Source organism: Uloborus diversus, chromosome 1, assembly GCF_026930045.1.
Source record: "Uloborus diversus isolate 005 chromosome 1, Udiv.v.3.1, whole genome shotgun sequence".
Lineage (NCBI taxonomy): Eukaryota > Metazoa > Arthropoda > Arachnida > Araneae > Uloboridae > Uloborus > Uloborus diversus.
Genome location: NC_072731.1, coordinates 128,607,752 through 128,629,073, shown reverse-complemented (window position 1 = coordinate 128,629,073; position 21,322 = coordinate 128,607,752). Strand labels below are relative to the sequence as shown.

At 36.8% G+C, this 21,322-nt stretch overlaps 1 protein-coding gene across 2 annotated transcripts in view; it reads right to left on the bottom strand.

Annotated features, from left to right (window-relative positions):
* Nucleotides 1–21,322, bottom strand: part of LOC129232091 (heterogeneous nuclear ribonucleoprotein R-like) — a gene marked incomplete at its 3' end in the record, with an annotated part of 69,651 nt that overhangs the window by 10,452 nt on the left and 37,877 nt on the right. The window contains 5 exon segments of one of the 2 annotated variants that reach the window (XM_054866329.1): nucleotides 1,592–1,779; nucleotides 5,198–5,274; nucleotides 9,088–9,392; nucleotides 11,482–11,687; nucleotides 13,065–13,200. In XM_054866329.1, coding sequence (XP_054722304.1) covers nucleotides 1,592–1,779; nucleotides 5,198–5,274; nucleotides 9,088–9,392; nucleotides 11,482–11,687; nucleotides 13,065–13,200 — 912 coding nt within the window. 2 annotated transcript variants of the gene reach the window in all.

Sequence of the window (21,322 nt, the reverse complement as noted above, 5' to 3'; positions counted from 1 at the left end):
TCACCAGCCATGCTAGAACTGTTACTCTGAAGCAGTTATTATTTTATTTTTTTGATGTTTTCATGTTACGTTATGTTAAAATATTGTGAAATTTTCCTACAAATTTATGGTTCACTCCGTAAAATTTTTAAATATCAATTTTTTTTTTAGATTCTAGTTACATTTGAAGATAAGGGTCACTTGTTTTTTGTGTTCTAAGGAAATTTATATTTGTGCAATACTCTTTTATCAAGAGCGATAACGGTTTTGGTAAAATTTCACTAATTTTTTGCACAAAAATCCAATTTTTTAAAAATCTGAAATACATTTTTTTTAAATTTAAATTTTCTTATCTATTTTGAGTCACAAATGTACCAAAACGTTAAAAAAACTGTTATAAAACTGACTTTTTCAAAAAATCAGTCCCGCAGGTAGGCGGATACCTTAATGAAAGAAAACATATGAAGAATGCATTCTAAAATTCGGTTTTCAAAATAAGCTTCTTTAAAATGCTTCTACGTGTGAAAGGATTGCCAAACCATCCTAATTCACATAGCTAGAATTAGTTGTTTGATTTTATTGATACTGTGATGATACAACCATTATATTAAGGAATTTTCATAACTTCAGCAAAGTTATGAAAGACAGCATAAGTTGGTCCAAAGCCTCATTTTCCTGATGGAGGGAATATTTTACGAGAGGGGATAGAATTATTTTTAAATAAGTAACTTCTAAAGAAGTCAAATTCTCAGGTCTACACAGTTTTACAAGTTGTTTCATACAAATTGGATACAATAATGATAATAAAGAATACTTCTAAGCATATAAAACCAAACTCATTAACATGACAAATACAATCATAAGACTACATTTTCTATAGACAGAGTGATTGAAAGAAAGATTGAAATTTCTCCTTGTCACATTCATACCAGCAAGGGGGATTTTAATGGGAAAAAAAATCTTGTATCGTTTCAGGAAGGAGAAATAGTTTAGTAAAAATATGTCCTAAGGCAAGAGCTGGCTCATTCCTAACAAATATTCTACAAGCAAAGGTGTTCCAAAATGGCAAGAAGACATACAAAGATTCTCTTAACAGCTGTTATCCAAAATTTTTGAAAGGAAAATAGTTAGTACTAATCCATGGATTGCTACAGCTTAGATTCTGTAGGTCTGCCTGTCATTTTCATGGTCTCGGACGGACCAAACACAGTCACTTTCGAGCCCGTAAACGATTGTACACATGAAAGTGAAACGGAGTACTGATTTTTTTCATGTGCCTGCCATCATGGGTGAACCTAAGGGATAGCAGCCATAACGACTGCTAACCTAATTCAATATGCTGCTATCTCATTCTGACAGATTGGTTATTTTTAAGAGTCCATCAATGCACTTCTTGCAACCGCTACCGAAAGCATGTTAACAGGCTCGTCTATGCCTGCCGTGTGGTAGAGATTTTGAGAAAAGCGAAGGTGGAGTGCTCGGACAGGGCATCCCGAGTGTCTGACGAGGTGGGGGCAGTGTCTCAATGAATAACAAACAACTGACAAGACACTTGACCAACCTCAGAGATCTAGCGGCGAACTACCGCGGCAGAGGAGGCAACATAACCCACCCTCTCAGGTCCTGCCCTGGCGGCACGGGCTGCCGCTGCAGCCAGTGGGAGCGGGGGGTCTCGGGCGCGGTAGCCGTAGTCGTAATAGTCGTCGTACCGCCCGCCGTAGTAGTCCTCGTAGTAGGGGTCAGAGCCGCCGCCATAGCCTCCCTGGTAGTCGCCGTACCCGTAGTAGTCGTAGTCGTAATCTGGGGGGAGGGGAGGTGTTAGAAATGGAACCTGATGCGGAGTCCGACGATCGAGCGCCGGGCTCTGCGACAAGTAAAACAGTTCAATTTTAAACACAGTAGACTCGTTTATCCCAAAACAGATTAGTGAAACCGGACATAAGCCATTTCGAGTTCCCTACTGCTTTGAAGCTCATTTGCAAAAACTTGTGCACATTTGCTAACTCATGTCTGCCCCATTTTACACAATCTGCAACAAGATAGCACAGGAGTCCTGCAGTAGGCCAGACATTTCTCATACATTGCTGTTATATATTCCAAAGGCTATAAAATATGAGATTTTTAACTTTTTAAAAATGACAATAGTTACTTCAAGTTAAAGACTATTGCTCTTTATAAGATCTAAGAAATAGAAATAGTTAACCCTCTGAATGTTCAATTCGTGGACTGAGATTGCTTCAAAAGTTTTTTTTTCCTCGGTCTTCCAACCGCTTTTATCTCTTATCAAAACACTTAGAAATGACTAACGACACATGTTGGCCAAAATATAAACTAAATCTCAAATTACGATATAAAATTCATTTGAGTGGTGAAATGGAGAAAAAATGGGATGCGCTCCTCAATATAGGAAGAAAACACATGCCTGCAGAGCAGATTTTGCAACATTTGAGTCGCACATGGAAATCGCGGGATAAGCAGCCAGAGGGTAGTAAGTCTGAAAGTGGTCTAACAGTACAACCATCAATGAATGAATATCATATAGCAAGAGAAGAGTTACCTTATCTCAGAGCATAGCCAGTTTTGCTATAAAAAAAAAAGACAAATCTCAACTTGATTAGTTAAAACAACCTAAGCAAAAAATCATTTGAGAATTTAAATTGGCAACATCCAAAGAAAAAAAAAACTATTGAAATGATGTAGCAGCACCAACTTTAAACCACTGTTCTCTTCTTTTAAAACTGCATACCCATCAGGGATAGCTTAGGTTTTCCAATCTCATTTCCTGGATAAATGAGTCTACTGTATTTATAAACATGAAAAAATCTAGCCTAACAACACAAGCATGCAATTGAAAAGAATGAGAAAACATATGTGTATAATTCTACATAAATTAAACACAAGATGTCACAGCAGATCAGAAAAGGCCTTAAATTTCAAACTTTTTGAGTCTCAAATAATTAAACCATTCTTACAGTTTTGAAAGTTTTCAATCACTTGAAATTAAATAGCATTTTGCTCTATAGTCTAGAAGCAAAAAAGAAAGTGATAAGAATAAGTAGATAGAGCAATGTAATTATTTCTTTTTATTATTTTGGATTAGTTCAGCATGGGTGAAGAGACAAAAATCATGCAGTTGAGGAGAAGTTGTGAACAAAAGCAATGCAAGCACATTTTCACTGCTTTAGTTTTTCCCTCAGCTCATCCTTGAAATTAAACATTTTGATATCATTAGATAGTTACATTTTATTGTTAACCAATTACTTGTCATTTACGACTGTTAATCACTTGACACTGAAAACCTCGATTCGAGATAAGGAAAACATTTTTGTAATTAAATGTATTAAACTTGATTACCATTTGCTTAAGTCTTGTAGGCAAGATATGGGAATAAATTAAAAAAAAAAAAGACTTCACAAAAAGTAAAAAGACAAGGAACTTTTAGTCACAGCTTACAAAACAGAACTCTGACAAATACACAACCTTATACACCAGTGGCATTAAGCAAATTTTAAAGTACATATTTATTTATTATTATTTATTTATTATTATTATTGATATTATTTAGAAATACAAATTAATTGTTATGACATTCTAAATCCAGAAAAATACCAGACCAATATGAAATTATGTGTAAAAAGGTTAAAGTAAAAATAAGGCAAAATGAAACAATAGCAAAAAAAAACTTATTTTATCAGCAATATAAATGACCATATTTCGAAATAAAAGCCTACATAAAGATTTCTGTCCATACAATTAAATTAAGTAAGAAAATCATAACTTCACCTTCAGAAGTGGTTAATGCATTTGGTATTTTATAAGTGCGTCAATGATAAATTTGTGTAAACATACTACAGAATAGAACACAAAATCCAGCAAACACAAAAACCAGCACATTACCAGATTTTAAAATTTAATGAATCTTGGGTCAGCATGAAAAATTTCAACTTGATAAACAAAAAAACTTAAGCAAGATTGGCCTAATGAACAGCTTAAAAGTTAATGAACATTAAAACAACTAAAATATATAATTCGAGCAATTTTGATACACAAAAAACAAGGTTTAAAGCTGGAAGTTGACTTATACACCGGTAGTCCAGTCAATGAGTGCTCAAAACAGGGGTGTAGCATGCATGGATTTTTTTTTTTTTGGCAGCGTCATTTTGCGTCAAAACTTTTACAATTTTTTTCAGGAAACATCGATAAAAACAAAGATTAGATCTCATGGTACAAAACTACCAGGGAAAAATTGGAAAAAAAATGTTTTCGGGAAAAACTGGAAATTTCCCCGACATTTTTAACTAAGTCATTTTCCCTAACAATTTCGGTTTTCCTGGAGCGTACGAACCCTGATTGAGGAAAGAGGAAGTGCGCGATCCTTTCGGGTCCGTTTGAAATTTGTGAGTAGCAAGTGTTCCATTTTTTGCCATGAAAATACATGTTTGAAGTTCTGTAACTTTTGATTGCTTGAATAAAATACAGCAAAATAGCATAGCAAATTGAAGGAAATTTAAAGCTCTACAACTTTGTAACTGACAATTTTCATGAATACTGATCCTGGGAGGCACAAGGTGCGATTGTTTGACGAAAAAAGAGAGAATTTTTCCGAAAATCATCGATTTTTCATAACCCAGTGCAGAAACAGTTTTGTAGAAAATTTATTTAGCTTGAATTTTTATTTTAAACGTATTTTGTCCACCGACATTTTCTTGAAAAACCAAAATTTTCTTCCCCCCTCAGTCTCACCTTTAGCTCACCCCCTAGGGGCGGGGACTTTTAATATGTTTACTTACTAACTATCCCTAACACTATTCTGAAGTCAAAAATTATTGCATATTGCTACGCACGCTACAATGTGTTCATTGACTGGACTAAGGGCCAAGTTATCTGAAATGTTTTTCCAGGTAACATATCATGGGGATTTTTAAAAGGATTGTTAACAACATTATGATGCATTTTTTAAAACTAAATTTCTGCTCTTTTATTTAGGCCTGAGTGCTGAACATGCGTCACATGAGATCAGTTTCACTTGAGGGAGCCTGTGCAATTCAATAAAAATAAAACTGTACAGTATACACAGTTTGGGACTATAAGAAACTCCTAGTTAAAAGATAAAACTGAAATTTTATCGCTCGTTTCTAATGCATCATACCCCATAAACATTAGACCTCAAAACACACACACACACACACACAAAACTAAAAAAGGAAACTGAACTTACCATACGAGCGTGCAGCAGCAGGAAGGGGCAGCCTAGCTCCTCTACCCCTGGGTGGAGGAGGAGGGATGCCCATCATCCTAAAAAAATATTTCACTTAGTATGATAATTTAGTTAATACTTCAATATAAATTATTATAAAATTAAAGTACTTTTAAAGGATCGTTCAGTTTTCAAGTAGGGGGACTGAGGGGAAGTGAAATGGTAAAATATTTTCAATCTTCAGTGCTATCTGCCTAGCAATATTTTAACTACACTTATGTTTGTAAAAATTGCAACACCATGCAGGAAGCTTCATAGTTGAATGAAATTTAATACACAGTCGAGTGGTAATGGTACAAATAAATGATTACATTTTCAAACCAAGCAAACAATAAAAAGAGATAGAAATTAGTATTTTGTGTGGCCACCACATGCCGCAATAAGAGCTGCTACACGACTCTGCATGGAGTGAAACAAAGTTTGAATATCTGTCTGCGGAAGAGTATTTCATATTGTTTGTATGCGCAACCAAAGTTCGTCTGTCGAAGCAACAGGAATAGGATCACGAGCGAGACGCCGCCCAATGAAATCCCACACATGTTCAATCGGTGACATATCCGGGGAATATGCAGGCCAAGGAAGAAGCTGTACCTGCTGCGAATCAAGGTAGGATTTAACAGTCCTGGCGACATGTGGACGGACATTATCTTGCCGGAATACAGCCCCTGGCAATCCATGCAGGAAATGAACAGATTGGGGCTGTAAAACTTCGTTTATGTATCAGGTACTGTTCAAACTGCCCACAATTCGTAACAATTGTGATTGTCCATGATATGCTATGGCACCCCAGACCATAATTCTGGGTGTTTGTACACTGTGGCGTTCGATAATGCACTCCGGAATCGGCTGTTCACCGGCATAGCGCCCGACACTAATTCGGCCATCAGGGTGCCACAAATTGAAGATGGATTTGTCAGAAAAGACGACCTGCTGCCAATCAGCATGCCAGCTCCTATGCACATTGGCCCATTGTAGCCGCAGGCGGCGATGGTTTTGCGTGAGAGGAATCCTGCATAAAAGAATCCTTATGCGCAGCTCACGCTGCAGCAGACGTCTCTGAATTGATGACGCACACAACGAAACATCTGTAGCTGTTGACCACTGTGCTGTCAATTGTCTGGAAGAAGCTGTGCGTTTCGTCAGCACCATACGCACCAGGTGTCTGTCATCGCAAGCTGACGTCACATTTCAGGGTCCACTCCCGGATTTCCGAGTTGTCCAACCCTAGTCCGTCCACAGCTTCCAAACATGCATGCTTGTGCGGCTGTTACGCTGCACACGAGTGGCTACTGCACGATAAGACAATCCAGCTTCACGAAGGCTGATGATTTTGTCCCGTTCAAACTCCGAAATTTGCACAAATTTCGCTTTTTTTCGTCGAAGAGGCTTAGTAAAGATTCAGTTAACATTGACTCTAGCATATAACCACCGATAATTATACACGCCTCGCTACAGCTGTCTATTTATATTCGGTTCAATCTGCCGTTCAGAGGGCACTGCTCAGCATAAGCATGCACTACCGGTCTGCAATTCTAATCATTTGCATATCATTCCCTACTTTACATTTCCTGCAATTTTCAGCTCACTCACTCGCGTAAGTCCTTCGTTTTGTTGCAATTTTCACAAACAGGAGTGTATGTTATTTAACAGAAAGTTGATTTCAGTCAAAAAATTATAAAAATAAAATAATAATAAATTAATAAATAGCTCTAAAGATCAAGGGAAAAAATAATGCAATTTTTTTTCAAAATTTGATATTTTCTGCCTTTGAAGGTGGTAGTCCAAGAGCCCATGATAGCCAGACATACGTCATAGTATAAAGGCCCAAAATTTTCCTGCGTAAGTGCACTGGAGCAGGTATGAAGGGTTCGCTATTAGTTAAGCTGACTCGCACTGGCTTTGGCGGGCAAGAGGTAGCAAAGGCGCGAAAAAATGGTGAACAAAAACATCATAGTATAACGCGTGATTTTTTAATATTTTATTAGGGGTACTATTACGAGTTAAACCTTACAAAGCCAGACACTTCGCACACTGGCCTTGCGCAGCCAGACACTTCAAAGTTGGGAAAAATCGTATCCAAAAACATCATAGTATAAAGCGTGATTTTTTTATATTTTGTAAGGGGTGCTACTAGGAGTTACGCCTTACAATGCCAGACACTTCGCACGCTGGCCTTGCGCAGCCAGACACTTCAAAGTTGGGAAAAATAGTGTCCAAAAACATCATAGTATAAAGCGTGATTTTTTTATATTTTGTAAGGGGTGCTACTAGGAGTTACGCCTTACAATGCCAGACACTTCGCATGCTGGCCTTGAAGTGAACTTTGAAGTGTCTTGCTGCGCAAGGCCAGCGTGCGAAAAATCTGGCATTGTAAGGCGTAACTCCTAGTAGCATCCCTTACAAAATATAAAAAAATCACGCTTTATACTATGTTTTTAAACACCATTTACTTTGAAGTGTCTGGCTGTGAAAGGCCAGCGTGCGAAGTGTCTGGCATTGTAAAGCGTAACTCCTAGTAGCACCCCTTACAAAATATAAAAAAATCACGCTTTATACTATGATGTTTTTGGACACCATTTTTCCCAACTTTGAAGTGTCTGGCTGCGCAAGGCCAGCGTGCGAAGTGTCTGGCATTGTAAGGTTTAACGCGTAATAGTATCCCTAATAAAATATTAAAAAATCACGCGTTATACTATGATGTTTTTGTTCACCATTTTTTCGCGCCTTTTCTACCTCTTGCCCGCCAAAGCCAGCGCGAGTCAGCTTAACTAATAGCGAACCCTTCATACCTGCTCCAGTGAGCTTACGCAGTAAAATTTTGGGCCTTTATACTATGACGTATGTCTGGCACCCATGGGCTCTTACTCTATGGGGTTTAGTCGTCAAAATCTAATCAAATTGTGGCCAAAAGTGAAGGTTCCTTCTTGGTTTCTTTCTTGCTGATAATTACAGGAAATTCTCTTTCTATTTACTTAATAAACAACTTTGTGGAAAGGAGGAGTGTTGAAAAAAGAAGTACATTCTTATTGTAAAGTATTTTAAAATTAAAAAAAAGTGAAATATATTCTTTTCTTATAATTTTAGTTTCAACCAACAATAATTCAAAACTACATTAGTTAAATCAAATTAAAAACATGAATATATTAATTTCCTTATTAAATCTGTAGTTTTACTCTAAACTAATATTTAATTACGAATTTTCAAACTATTCAGGTTATGACTTTGCTCCCCCCTATGACGACACTTCCTAATGAAGATCAATGGCCCTCTTAAAAATCCTTTCTTGACTATTTCTGAGTTATGGTTTCACATTTCTTGTTGCACTATTTCTTGTGAGTTTCTTGCAGTTTGGAATATGTTAGCCAAATTATTTTTTAAAACAGAAGAAAATTATACTTCAGCGGGAAGTTAGGATATAGTTTAGAAAATCAGAAACTTCAAGTGAAAAACAGTAAATTCGGCAGGTATGCATATAGCAGCACTTACCAAGGTGACCACTGCCTTGGGCAGATAAAGAGCAGTATCTACAAAAACGAGTTTTCAAGATATTTGAAGAAACTCGACTTTGATTCCCGACAAATGCTAGTAAAATGCGGGTATTGGATGACGAGCAAAAACCGAATAAGTAATTTTGTACAATGACGTTGGGAGTAAAATAGATGATAAAAATGGAAATATTTGCTGATATTAGTGTTCACCTGCTCTGGGCAGACTAGTAGAAATATCTCTCACCCTAAAACAGAGGTACTACCTACATTTATTGCACTGGTTATCTTCAAACTTTTCATTTTTATAGCTGCCTCAATTCGTGACGGAGCAACTTCCGTGATCCTCATAAAAAGAATACTCACATTGCTCTCTGCTGCATCATCTGCATCATGCGCCTCTCCCGGTTGCGCAGGATCTCTTCCTTCTTCTTCTTGTCGGAGGGTGGCTTGGCCAGGCTGACCTGGAGGGGGGCGCCGCCCACTTCCCTCCCGTCCAGCTGGCGCATGGCCTCCACCGCCGCCTCCCGCTCCTCGAAGTGCACGAAGGCGTAGTCCTTGATCTTCTTCACCCGCTCCACCCGGGCGCCCCCCGCGGCACCCTCGAATAGCTCCCGCAGGCGCTCCTCCGTCACCTCGGACGTCAAGTTGCGAGCATACAGCACCTTCACCTGGGGAAATGGAAACAAATATTACCATACTTGTGCTAATTTTTTGGGTTACAACTAGTTTTACATGTCAAGAGGAAAACTACCAAAAACTGGAAATTCTCCTTTCCAGATATTTTTGATTTGCTATTTAGGCGCTTCTATTTGTCCCATAACTATTGTACTCTGGTAAATGGGAGCAACATTTTCTTTCTTTCTACTTTTTTTTTCAAAAGATTAAGTTTGATGATTTTTGTTTAAATTTTTACATTAATTTAGCACAAAAGTTAATTTTTTGTATGACTTTTTAAAAAAGGGTTTAGATTAGATTTGGACGATTCAGCGGACCTCCTATCATCCGTATCCTGTAAATTGACATAGATAAAAGTATTACCACCTAGTTTGTAAAAAATTGTTGGAAAGAAAGGCGTGCAGGACTGGGCCTTGTGAGCTCCCATGCTCACTCCTAAGTTCAGATGGCAGGAATGTGAACATGTATTCTTATTATCATTCTTTTTTATTTAGAAAAAAATAAAAATCCACTGTTTCCTTCTTTAGTTAATCTTCTGAAAAAGGAAAGAAATAATAGCTTACTGTCATTTCATACTAAAATCAGTTTTTGCCTCGTACAGATTGAAATGAGCTAAAATTTTTGTTACCAATAAACCAAAATAAACCATTTTGCATGTTGAATGAATGGTGTATGGGCGTAAAATTTATCACACTTGAAAATTCTTTAGTTTTTCTACAACTTTTTTTTTTGAGTAATCACGATTGCTTTCATTTGACCATCCTTAATGTCCGATTCCTTTTTCAGAAAGGACCAGGGGCCTCTGCAGCACCGTCATCCACCGGAGGACGGAGCTGCTCCTCTGGTCCTAGCCTCCACTGGCAGCACTGTAAACCGGAATCCCCTCCTCCTAGGCGGTGGCGTCCATGTCCTGCATACACACTCCTATATACACACAAACAAGCCCTTACACACATACACACACGTAACCGCCCAGGAGGATTGGCAGGCTTGGGAGGACATGAGCCGTTTCTTGAAACAATAGCCTCCAATGAGTAGGGTCCTGTCGCAACTCGTGATTGCGAAAAACATAATTCGAATTCAAAGCATCAGAATTCAAATTAAATACACACACATATATATATATATCTTTTTTAAGCAATCACGATGGCTTATTGTCCTCACTTGACCGTCCTTGGCGTTGTGGTTCCTTTTTCAGCTTGAACCAGGAGCATCTGCAGCACCACCGCCCACCGTCCTCTGCAGGCGGCGCGGCTGCTCCGGGTTCTGAGCTATCCGCTTCTCTTGGTCGGAGGCGTCCATGTCCTACACACATGCACGCACCCTCACACGACTTTACACACACACACTCACACACGCCTACGTGCATACACACAGGTCTACGCACACACACAAGCTTTCACACTTAAACACACAACTATGCACACGTAACCGCCTAGGAGGAGAGGCAGGTTTGGGGGGGGGGGGGAACAGGAGCCGTTTCTAGAAACAATAACTCCAATGAGTCTCCACGAGTCCTGTCGCAACTCGTGATTGCGAAAAACATAATTTGAATTCAAAATTTCAGAATTCAAAATAATTTTCTTTTTTTTGTGCCTCCAGTTCGTGCTGTTGTCATTTGTTTAAAAAAAAAGTTACTCCTAAATTACTTTTTAAAACACATTATCGACATTGTTCTATAAAATTTTGCATTGTTGGCTAGCTAACCAGTGATGCAATGCCTTAGAAGCCTCTTTAGTGTTTACTAATTTTTTTGGTTGAACTGCACTTAATGCTTTTGCAAAAATTTTAAAAGCTTATACATGTTGGGAGCAAGATTAAATGAGTTTTCTTCTGAAGTTTTTCTCAAGCTCCTTTACAACATGATTAGTATGTGAATTCTCTATTCAACTCAACTCAAATTCTTTCGCTTTTATCTTCTGCTTTTACCTATGTGGGTAAAAGAGGTTAGAGGGGAAATTCAAAACAAAGCTCAAATTTCAAAGCAGAAAAGGAAAAAAAAGGACCAGGTTTTGAAAAAAAAACTTTAAAACTTAAAAGGAGGCTCAGTTTTGAACAAACTCCCGAGGGGAGGAATCTCACCTTGGCCATGGTCTCCTCATCCGGCTCCTCCTGAGGATCCGCCCAGTCCACGATGATGTCGCAACCCCACACCTTGATGCGCCCGGTAGAGAGGCGCCGCTTGGCCAGGGAGGCCGCCTTGTGGGAGTCGTACTCCAGGAAGCAGAAGCCCCGGTTCTTCTTCTTGTCGTCCGGGCTGGAGTAGATGATCACCTCCACCAGGCCCGCTGCAAAAGATCGCACGCCTCTGAGAAAAGGTTGATAAAAATTCATTCAAGGCAATGGGAAGCAGAGGGATGAAAGTGGACCATTTTAAAGTTTCAATTAAAACTCGTTTAAAGTCCCGGCCAAAGGTTGGCTTCCACTGAAAAGTTTTTATAAGTCATGCTGTAGCGCAGCACCTACGAGGGTTACTTGTACAACCTCTTGTCCCAAAACAGAGGAGAGGTTCATTTTCGATTTGTATTAGTTATCACTAAATGTTTCATTTTGGCACTTATATCCCTTTGCTTCTCACTGCCCCATCTCTACACATAAAACAGCAATAACCATGGCTGATGCTTTTCCACCCTCGAGAAAGAATCTGGCTTTCGAAAGGTTGACAGATTAAGAGTTTATTTTCCTTCAATCATTATTGCCATTGTTAATATAATTCTCTTTGCTTTCAAATTTTCAAAAAATTAATAAATGATTATATAAATATCGTTATTACAACACGAAAATTTAATGGTTACTTTATTCTCATTGAGAGTTGCAGATTTGGAAGGAAAATGGCCATCTAGGACTCCAACAGTTTCAGTCTTCAACATACACTCCCTCACCCCGCAATCAATCTGCTCAAACTCGGCAGCCCCCGCAGAGTCGCAGACAAAATGGCCCACTCCCGTTCTCTGAATTTAAAACATTCCACTCTCGACTCCGATCGCTTAACCTTGATATCGGCCCAATTCTATTTTTTTTAGCCCTGCACATATTGACTCGTTTTGAAGCTTGAATTCACCAATTCAGTTGATACATTTGAGGCAGAAAAAAGTATGCATAAACTAACCAACCTATCGTAGGTGCAAGTCAAAATCAACCAGAAGATGAGCATTAAGATATTTCTCGGCCTTTTATTATGTAACCAACTAAAATGCGAGCTGCCATTTCACTAAAACTGGGTACTTGGGCGAAAGAAGACTTAAGTTCCAGCAGTGATGTTAGCTTCCAGCCTTATGGCTCGATTGGCACAGCAGTTGTACATCTGTGTATCTGCTGGGACAGAGTGAGTCTCATATCAACATTTAGAATGCAGGCAAAATTTTGGAAGTTAAATAAAAATAGCCAGTTGCTCTTCAAACAATTTTAATGTCATGCTCTTCATTTAGTTCCCTGTCATGAAATATCCTGAGGAAAGGTTACCTTATAGTTTAGAGATAAAGACATGTCACACAAAATAAAAAATAGCATTTTATTCTAATAGTGATTTAGCTCAATTTTGTCTGCAAAAAAAAAAAAAAATCAAAACTCTTTAAACTACATAAGTTTGAACTCAAACATTAGTAGTAGTATGATGAATGCAAATTTTGTTGAGAGAAGAATGAAACTACATAAGAACCACTTACGTGCATGCTTGGAAAATTCCTCAAGGAGCTCATCCTTCCCTCGGTTTTTTGGAATGTTGCCCACGAACAAGCGATGATTGTTGATGGACACCGTTACTCCAATGAACTTGCCCTTACGAATTTCATGGTTGTCCAACTGAAAGACATTGCAAAAAAGAAACTTGAAGAACTTGCCCGTTAACTTTTAGTAACAAAGTTAGGTGCACATTAAATTGATCATTAATATAACAATCTGTTGAATTGATCATTAATATAACAATGTTTAACACTGAAAAAACAGGAACAATTTTATTATTGTAAGGGTCTGACTAAAAACTTTCTTCCAAGAACTTTCATCATTTTGATGAAAATGCATTTAATTAATCCCACTCTTCAATTCCACCTGTTTAACATCAAAACATGAAACAGTTGGCATGAAATACTGCATCTCCGCCCCACCCCCCTCTGGAAAAAAAAAAATTTCAACTCTTCTCATAATGCTACCCCCAACAACTACAGGGTTCATTATCAATACTGCCGTGCTAAGCGCAAAAGCTGTATCTGCAGCTGAGGTCAAACCGAAAAACTGCTATTTAAAGTTTTACGCCTCCATGTATTTGATCCAGATTTCACTTTTTAGATTTTTTTAAAAAATAGTTCCAATTCACAAATGACAATAAAACATTGCATAGGGCCATAACATGTTATAAAGAGCCACCTCGTGACAATAACTCAATTTTAACAAAAAGTGTAGATACCACTTTTGTGCTTAGTACGGCAGAATAGTTGAAATCAAAAGAAAACATTTTTTAAGCTCCTTTTCAAAGAAACAAATAAGAACAAAAATACAAAAATGCATAAAAAATTGTTCGTTTAGACATTTTACAAAAAAAAAATGCTGCCTTGCATAAAATATACTTAAAGTAGAACTGCAACAAATAAAATTGAAAACACTAAAAATTTGTAGATTATAGTATAGTATGTGGGGTGTTGTAGGGGGGGGGGGGGACAGGATTACAATTTCAAAATACTTGTTTTACAAATTGGAATTTTCAAAATAGTTGAATTGCCTTCCTTTAAACTGTTTTGAGCTGAAATGTTATGTAAAACAACTTTCCACTTGGTTAAAACTTCCTTTCCACATTTCAGATCTCGAAAGTTTTCAAAGCAATGAGGAATGAAAAATTAAGAAGCGCAGAGATTTTAAAAATAATTGTCGATTCATTTTCAACCTACTAATTTTGCCGCCGATTTCCCAATACAAATTGGAGGGAAATCTTGCAAGATACGAATTTTAAGTAATACAGTGATGCAGATCCATGAGAAAGTAGGGGCTCTAATCACATAAAATCACCAAGTAAAAATACAACAAAAAAATCAAACAGATCGTCACCAGGAGTTTCTCAAGCATTAATAACTACTTTTTTAAAAAGCAGAAAATTTAAGATTGTTTAAAAAGTGGGATAAATAAACTGTCAAGTAGGTGATTTGACAGAAAATTGGGAGTGTCCGTCAAAAATCAAGAGTCTTGGTAACACTAGGTTTTGTTTTTGATCTAAAATATAAAGCGGATTTCTCCTTTTCCATCAATAAAATTTGTTGGAGCATTTGAATTTTGATTCACATTGCACATGTTAATTTTTCTGGTCTGAAAAAACAAGTATTTTGTGTTTCTATGAAAAATAATAATAATAAAAAGAACTAACAGCATTTAAGGAACGTTCAATTCCAGAACTTGTGTTAGTGGTAAAAACTGGAAGAAATTTAAATTTTCAGTTGCTTTGCAAAATTCTGTCTTTCCTCAAGTTATTCACTGCATACCACCACTAGATGGGAGGCTGCTCTGATCCAATAGATAGGGTCTGGTGGGGTAAAGTGGCCAATGGGGTAAAGTGATCATTCGCAAATAAATGGCTATAGCTTGGAAATGTTTGAATAAATGTGAAAATTTTATTATAGAGTAAGGTAGTTAGAAGCTACATTTTGAATACAAAATTTTAACACTGGCGATATTTTGTTAGGTAAAAAAAATATTTTGTGTGAATATGAAGTTCTTTAAAATCTAAACACCTCTTTTAACTTCCTTGGGAAAATTTTGTTTGTTGGAATTATGAGCAGATTGACTGCATAGGAAGCTTCCTTTATATGTCTCAAGAACTCTTACTCATTAGCAGTTAGCTGAAACTATTTTAGATAACTTTTTTAGAACAATTTAAGTAAGATGGGGTAAAGTGGTCATAATAATAGGCTTAATAAATATTGTTCTTCTGTCACTTATTCGTTATAACACAGATATAAATTAAATATTAATTTCATTTAATATGCATTGTTTAAACAGTAAACAAGGTTAAATAAACCGGTATGTGTGTATGCATACGCATATACCCGTGTAGGCACGTACAGACATATTCACATAAATGCACCAATAAATAGGTATATGGGTATATGCAAGTATTTTTAATCTATACAGATATACATTCGACTATACACGTATATACTCGCTTGTATGTACTCAGGTAGATCAATGTTGCCAGATTGGGGGAAATTTCCCCATTTTCGGGAAATCTGGTGCTTTCTGGGGAAATTTTGGGGAAATGGGTTTTGAGGGGAATTTTTGGGAGAAATATTTTTTCCTTGGGGAAAACCTGGGGAAAAAAGAATTTTTTTCGTATTTCGATCCGTGTCAAGAAGTAGTAGTTACATTGTTTGTATCAAACAGCGTTAGTTTAGCTTTGCTCAACTTTATGGAATTCGCATTTCGCATTATGTGGAATATTATGCTGCGGAATTTGCATTAATGTTCTGCGTGAGTAACTAGTTGATACGTGAAACAGGTAAAAATAAATGTGATGAAGAATGTTCTTGGATAAATACAGTGTTGCCAGATTGGGGGAAATTTCCCCATTTTGGGGAAATCTGGTGCTCTCTGGGAAAATTTTGGGGAAATGGGTTGTGAGGGGAATTCTTTGGGGAAAAATTTTTTCCTTGGGGGAAAACCTGGGGAATTTTTTTTTTCGTATTTAAATTCACGTCTTGATATCTAGTAGCTATATTGCTTGTATCAAACAGCGTTGGTTTAACTTTGCTCAACTTTATAGAATTCGCATTTCGCATTATGTGGAATTTTATGCTATGGGATTCGCATTAATAGTTCTGCGCGAGTAACTAGTTGATACATGAAACAGGCAAAAATAAGTGTGATGAAGAATGTTCTTAGATAAATATATATACAAAAATCATAGTTTAAATGTACAGTCGAACCTCGTTAAACCGCCAACCTTAGTGACGGGCCAAAAGTTGGCGAAACTCGAGGGTGGCGGTTTAACGAGGTTTCCCCCTATCCTTCATAAATGCATGGTATTAAGAAAATATAGTTAAAAATATGTATTTTCCTTCCCAACTGATCTTTGAATCATAACAGAAAATGGATACTAAGAAAATAAATAAACCAAACACAAATATTTAAAAGATAAACTTACTGGCATGAACCAGTTTAATGTTTAAAAAAATAACTATCTAAAGTGCTTTGTTTTTTTTTGTTGGGTACATAGCTCATCCACATTTTTTTCAAGGCGGAGTACATTGTTAATCATTTCTCTGTCAGTTTTTTCATTTTGTTCGAAGTAGAGTCTAAGTTTTTTGACGTAATCCTGTGCTTCTTTCCCGGTGATTTTTGGTTCTGATTCCTCTTCGTCACAATCCGATTCGCTGTGATCTGATACTTCGGGAGCTTTAAAAAAATTAACTATTTCTTCATCTGTCAACACTTCAAATATTGGCTCGTCATGGTCAATGTTTAAAAATTCATCCGCATTCATTTCAAGGCTAAGCACCTCATTCGCTTCTTGAAATGTTTCATTAAAAGCTGTAATTGCAGGGTCTTGAAAAATCTGTTGGTCAACATTTGCATCGGCTCTTATCAATCCGGTATGTTTCCAACAGTTTTTGATTGTGTCCTCACTTACACAGTCCCAGGCTTTTTTTGCAAAGTAAATTGCATCTTTCAACGTAACATCACATTTACGATTTTCATTTATATCCTCCACGGTTTTCTTTACCAAAAACCGTCTGTAATGGGCCTTAAACGATTTGATAATTCCTGCATCCATTGGTTGCAGAATTCCTGTGGTGTTCGGTGGCAAAAATTCTATTCTCACATTAGAAAGTTTTTTTAATTTGTGGCATGGTGCATTGTCGAGAATTAACAGCACGTTTCTTTTTTGCATTTTCATCGCGTTGTTAAACACATTCACCCAGTCAGTAAATTCAACTTCATTCATTCACGCCTTTTTATTGAAACGATACTTCACATAGAGTTCCGGACGAAAATTTTTAAAGCAGTGAGGCTTTTTCGCTTTACCGATGACTTCTAAAAGTCGTTTGTCACTACCATCAGCATTTGTGCAGTGCACAGTTGTTATCCTGGTTTTCTTCTTCTTCACACCTTTTTCGGCTTTATTTGAAATCGTTTTGGAGGGCATCATTGCAAAGAACAATCCAGATTCGTCCATATTGTAAACATCTTTCAAGTTGTACTCTGCAATAATTTCAGCTAGCTTTGTTTTCCCAGCATTAAGTTTTGCGACATCAACTGTAGCAGTCTCACCGTGACGAGTGTGCAAACACAGGCCATTCCTTTTTTTAAATCGGTCGAGCCAACCGTTACTGTACGAAAAGTTTTCAACGTTCAGTTCTTTGCCAAAATTTTTTGCTTGTTCCTTTATAACTTCATCAGTCACAGCACCGTGATTTTCGTTCACTTGGGTTATCCACATGAGTAGAGCATTTTCCAAATTTTCGTGCTTCCCAGTTTTTATCTTCTTGACTGTATGTAATGATTTCTCTAATCCTAACCACTTTTGTTTCTCCTTCAGAATATCTCCAACGGTTCTTCGATTAACTTTTTTTTCCAGAATATCGGAGAAATGATTGGCAATAGATTGCTGGCTTGCAGCTTGATTTTTTCCTTAAACTCACAAATTAGAATTTTTTCGTGCACGCTTAAGATAGTTTTCGACATTTTTACACTGCGAAATGAGAGAGCAGGACGTTATAGAACGCTGATACCTAAACAAGAAACAACAGTCGTTTGCAAAACCTGCATAAGATGTCAAAGGTTTAGCCTCACCCCCTCCCTCCCCCAAGCCCCTAACCAGATCCAAGAAGGGGTGGAGAACAGCTGAGTAAAGGCGAAATGTTAAAATGAAGAGTAGAAACGTGGAAGAGCTGATAAGCTCAGGTTAAGAATTCTTGGAGACGTTGAAAACAATGCTCCTTGGGGAACTGAGCTTCGCAGGGGACGGATTAATGGTTAAATGGCCAGAAAGTAAAGGTGGAGAAGAATGTTGACAGAGAGCGAAAGAAAGCTGGACAATTACCTGGTGACTAATCTAGGGAAATTTGTAAAGGGCAATACATTGTGGGCAACAAGAAGAGGCAGGTGCAAGTGATGGCACATGCATGATTTCTGTGTACGTAGTCACGCTCTAGTAAATGGTTTATCTCCTACTTTGAACTGTGACATTCTTTGAATAGAGGGCATTGAAAAGTATCCATTGTATAGTCTATCTTCTCTAGTCCTGCTTTCAATATGGCGGTTTAAACAGTTATTTTAACATGCTGAGTATATAGTTTCCGTGGAAAAACAATGGCGGTTGGCGGACAGTGAGGTGGCGGTTTAATGAGGGAATTTGTACTACATTCCAATACGGAATGGGTTTTTTTCAGTCTTTCTTGGCGAACTAAGAGGGTGGCGGTTTTTCGGGGGGCGGTTTAACGAGGTTCGACTGTACATACAGAAACAGAGTAAGTAAATGCAAGTAGAAAAAAAAATATTTGGTTATTTCTTATCTCTCGGTCAGGCGCTTGTATTTATGACTAGTGGCACCCGCACTGCTTTGCTCGTAGTAGAAAATTAAAAAGGTATTTTGGTTCCCCTCTATGTTTACAAATAATGCATGATGAATTTCTCGCCAATTGGTTTGCCCACGTCACGGTTCCACATTATGATAACTTGGTAATTTAGTCGTCCATCTTATGATAATTTTGCTCGGGAAAATGTTCTTAAAATTGGAATAGAAAAGGAACAAAATCGAATTTTCGAAAAATCGCTTAAAGGTGCACACCCCCATGCTACACACAAATTCTTTGCCAAATTTCATAAAAATCGGTCCAACGGTCTAGGTGCTATGCGCGGCAGAGATCCTGACAGAGAGAGAGATCAGGACAGAGAGACTTTCAGCTTTATTATTAGTAAAAATAAATAAAAAAAAAGGTAAAAGATAAAAAGACAAAAAAAAAAAAAAAAGCGAAAATGGGAAGAAAAAAAAAGTTGGGGAATTTTATAAGAAAATTTGGTTATTTAGGGAAAAAAATTTTTTCAAGAGACAAAAATATCAGAGGAAGTCGACTCATTTTATGAAAATATTAGTGGAAAAATAATTTTTGAATTGGGGGAATTTTGATAGAAAACATCGCTTCTTGGGAAAAGTTGGTAGGGAATTGGGGAAATCTGGATTAGCCCATCTGGCAACACTGGATAAATATATATAAAAATTATAGTTTAAATGTACATAGAGAAGCAGAGTAGTCAATGCAAGTAGAAAAAAAAAAGGCTATTTCTTATCTTTCGGTCAGGCGCTTGTATTTATGACTAGTGGCACCCGCACGGCTTTACCGGTAGTAGAAAATTAAAAGGTCTTTTGGTTCCCATGTATATTTACAATTAATGCATGATGAACTTCTCGCCAATTGGGTAGAATTACGGTAACCGGTTCGCGGCGATAAATGTTTCATTCTGGCAACCCGCAACCTCAACTGGCGACAGAGCAATATTAGCAACCCTACAACAAAGCTGATTTGCTATTCATTTGGCCAATCGGCGATACACAAAACTGTAATTGAGTTGTCTCATAAAACTTTTTTTTTTAATTCTATAGAATTATATTTTTAAATTTCTGAAAGTTGATTTCTTTTCTGAAAATTGGCAATGTAAACTGCATCTTTTCAATTTTTAGATCGTCGAAACATTTTTTAAAATTTTTCATCGTGGAATGTTTTTCACTCTTAACTATTTTAAGTTGTTGATTTAAAAATTAGCCATTCATATCTTTTGGATACTTTTTTTTTTAGATTTTGCTCGCCGTAAGTACTTTCCTTCATGTTTCATTGTTCCATCTTGAATTTTAAAAAATTTATTAATTATTGTAATTATTCAGTAAGGTAAAATTAAAATTTGCAGTTATGATAACGTTCTCTGACTGGATCTTTTCGTGTAGTTTAATTTATCTAATAGATTTTTTTCGTTTTACTGTTACACTTTAACTGTACTTAATGGAGTTTTCTGTTTATTTGACGATTTATTTCATACTTTAATGTCGTTTTCGATCCAACTTTTAATGTTGTTAAATTGTTAGAATTTATTTTGCATTTTTTTTGTTCCTATTTGTTTCAATGTGTTTTGGTACAGTAATTTGAATTTTAATGGAGTTGTTGAATCATTTAATTAGAATGTTTTTTTACATTTTAACAGAGCTTTAACGTCATTTTGTAGTATTTTTAATTTATTTAGCAAATTCTTTTGAATTTTAATTACAACGTTAATATTACATAATGTTTCGTTTGCTATTTGCTCATTTCGCTCATTGCTAGTTATATATTTTGTTCGAATAAAATGTGCACGCTAGCCAAAAACAGCTTCAGGGTTTTTTTTTTTTTTTTTTGTATTGAATGTTTTTGAAAACTATCAATTATTTGTTCCAAATATCCACTCCACCACCATTTTTTTTTTCACGTATTTAATTGTTTTCTCTCTTAAAAAAATGCCAGCTGTACTCTATGATTTCCTATATTAGGTTTAATAATGTTTCTTTGTATACAGTAAAACCTCGTTAAGTCGTCACTCAAGGGATCAAAAATTTTTGACCACTTATACGGAGTGACTACTTATGTGGAGTGGGAAATTAAGGAAGAAAAAAAGAAGCCTTGCAAATATTCATAAATACCAGGTTGTTCCAAAAGTTCTGCACCATACAAGCATCGAAATAAAAAGCAATGGTATCAGAAAAGCAAAGTATTGTATTCAGCAAAATACAGGCCATTGTGATTCAGGACAGCTAGCCATCCTTGTGCCAAAATTTCAATTTGGTGATGATACCATGAGGCAGATTTTGAATCGAAAAATTGTTGATAAGCGTGTGTCACCTCGTCATTGTCATTGAATTATTTACCACACAGGAAGTGCGTCATGGAACGAAACAAACCGTAGTCGAAAGGGGCAA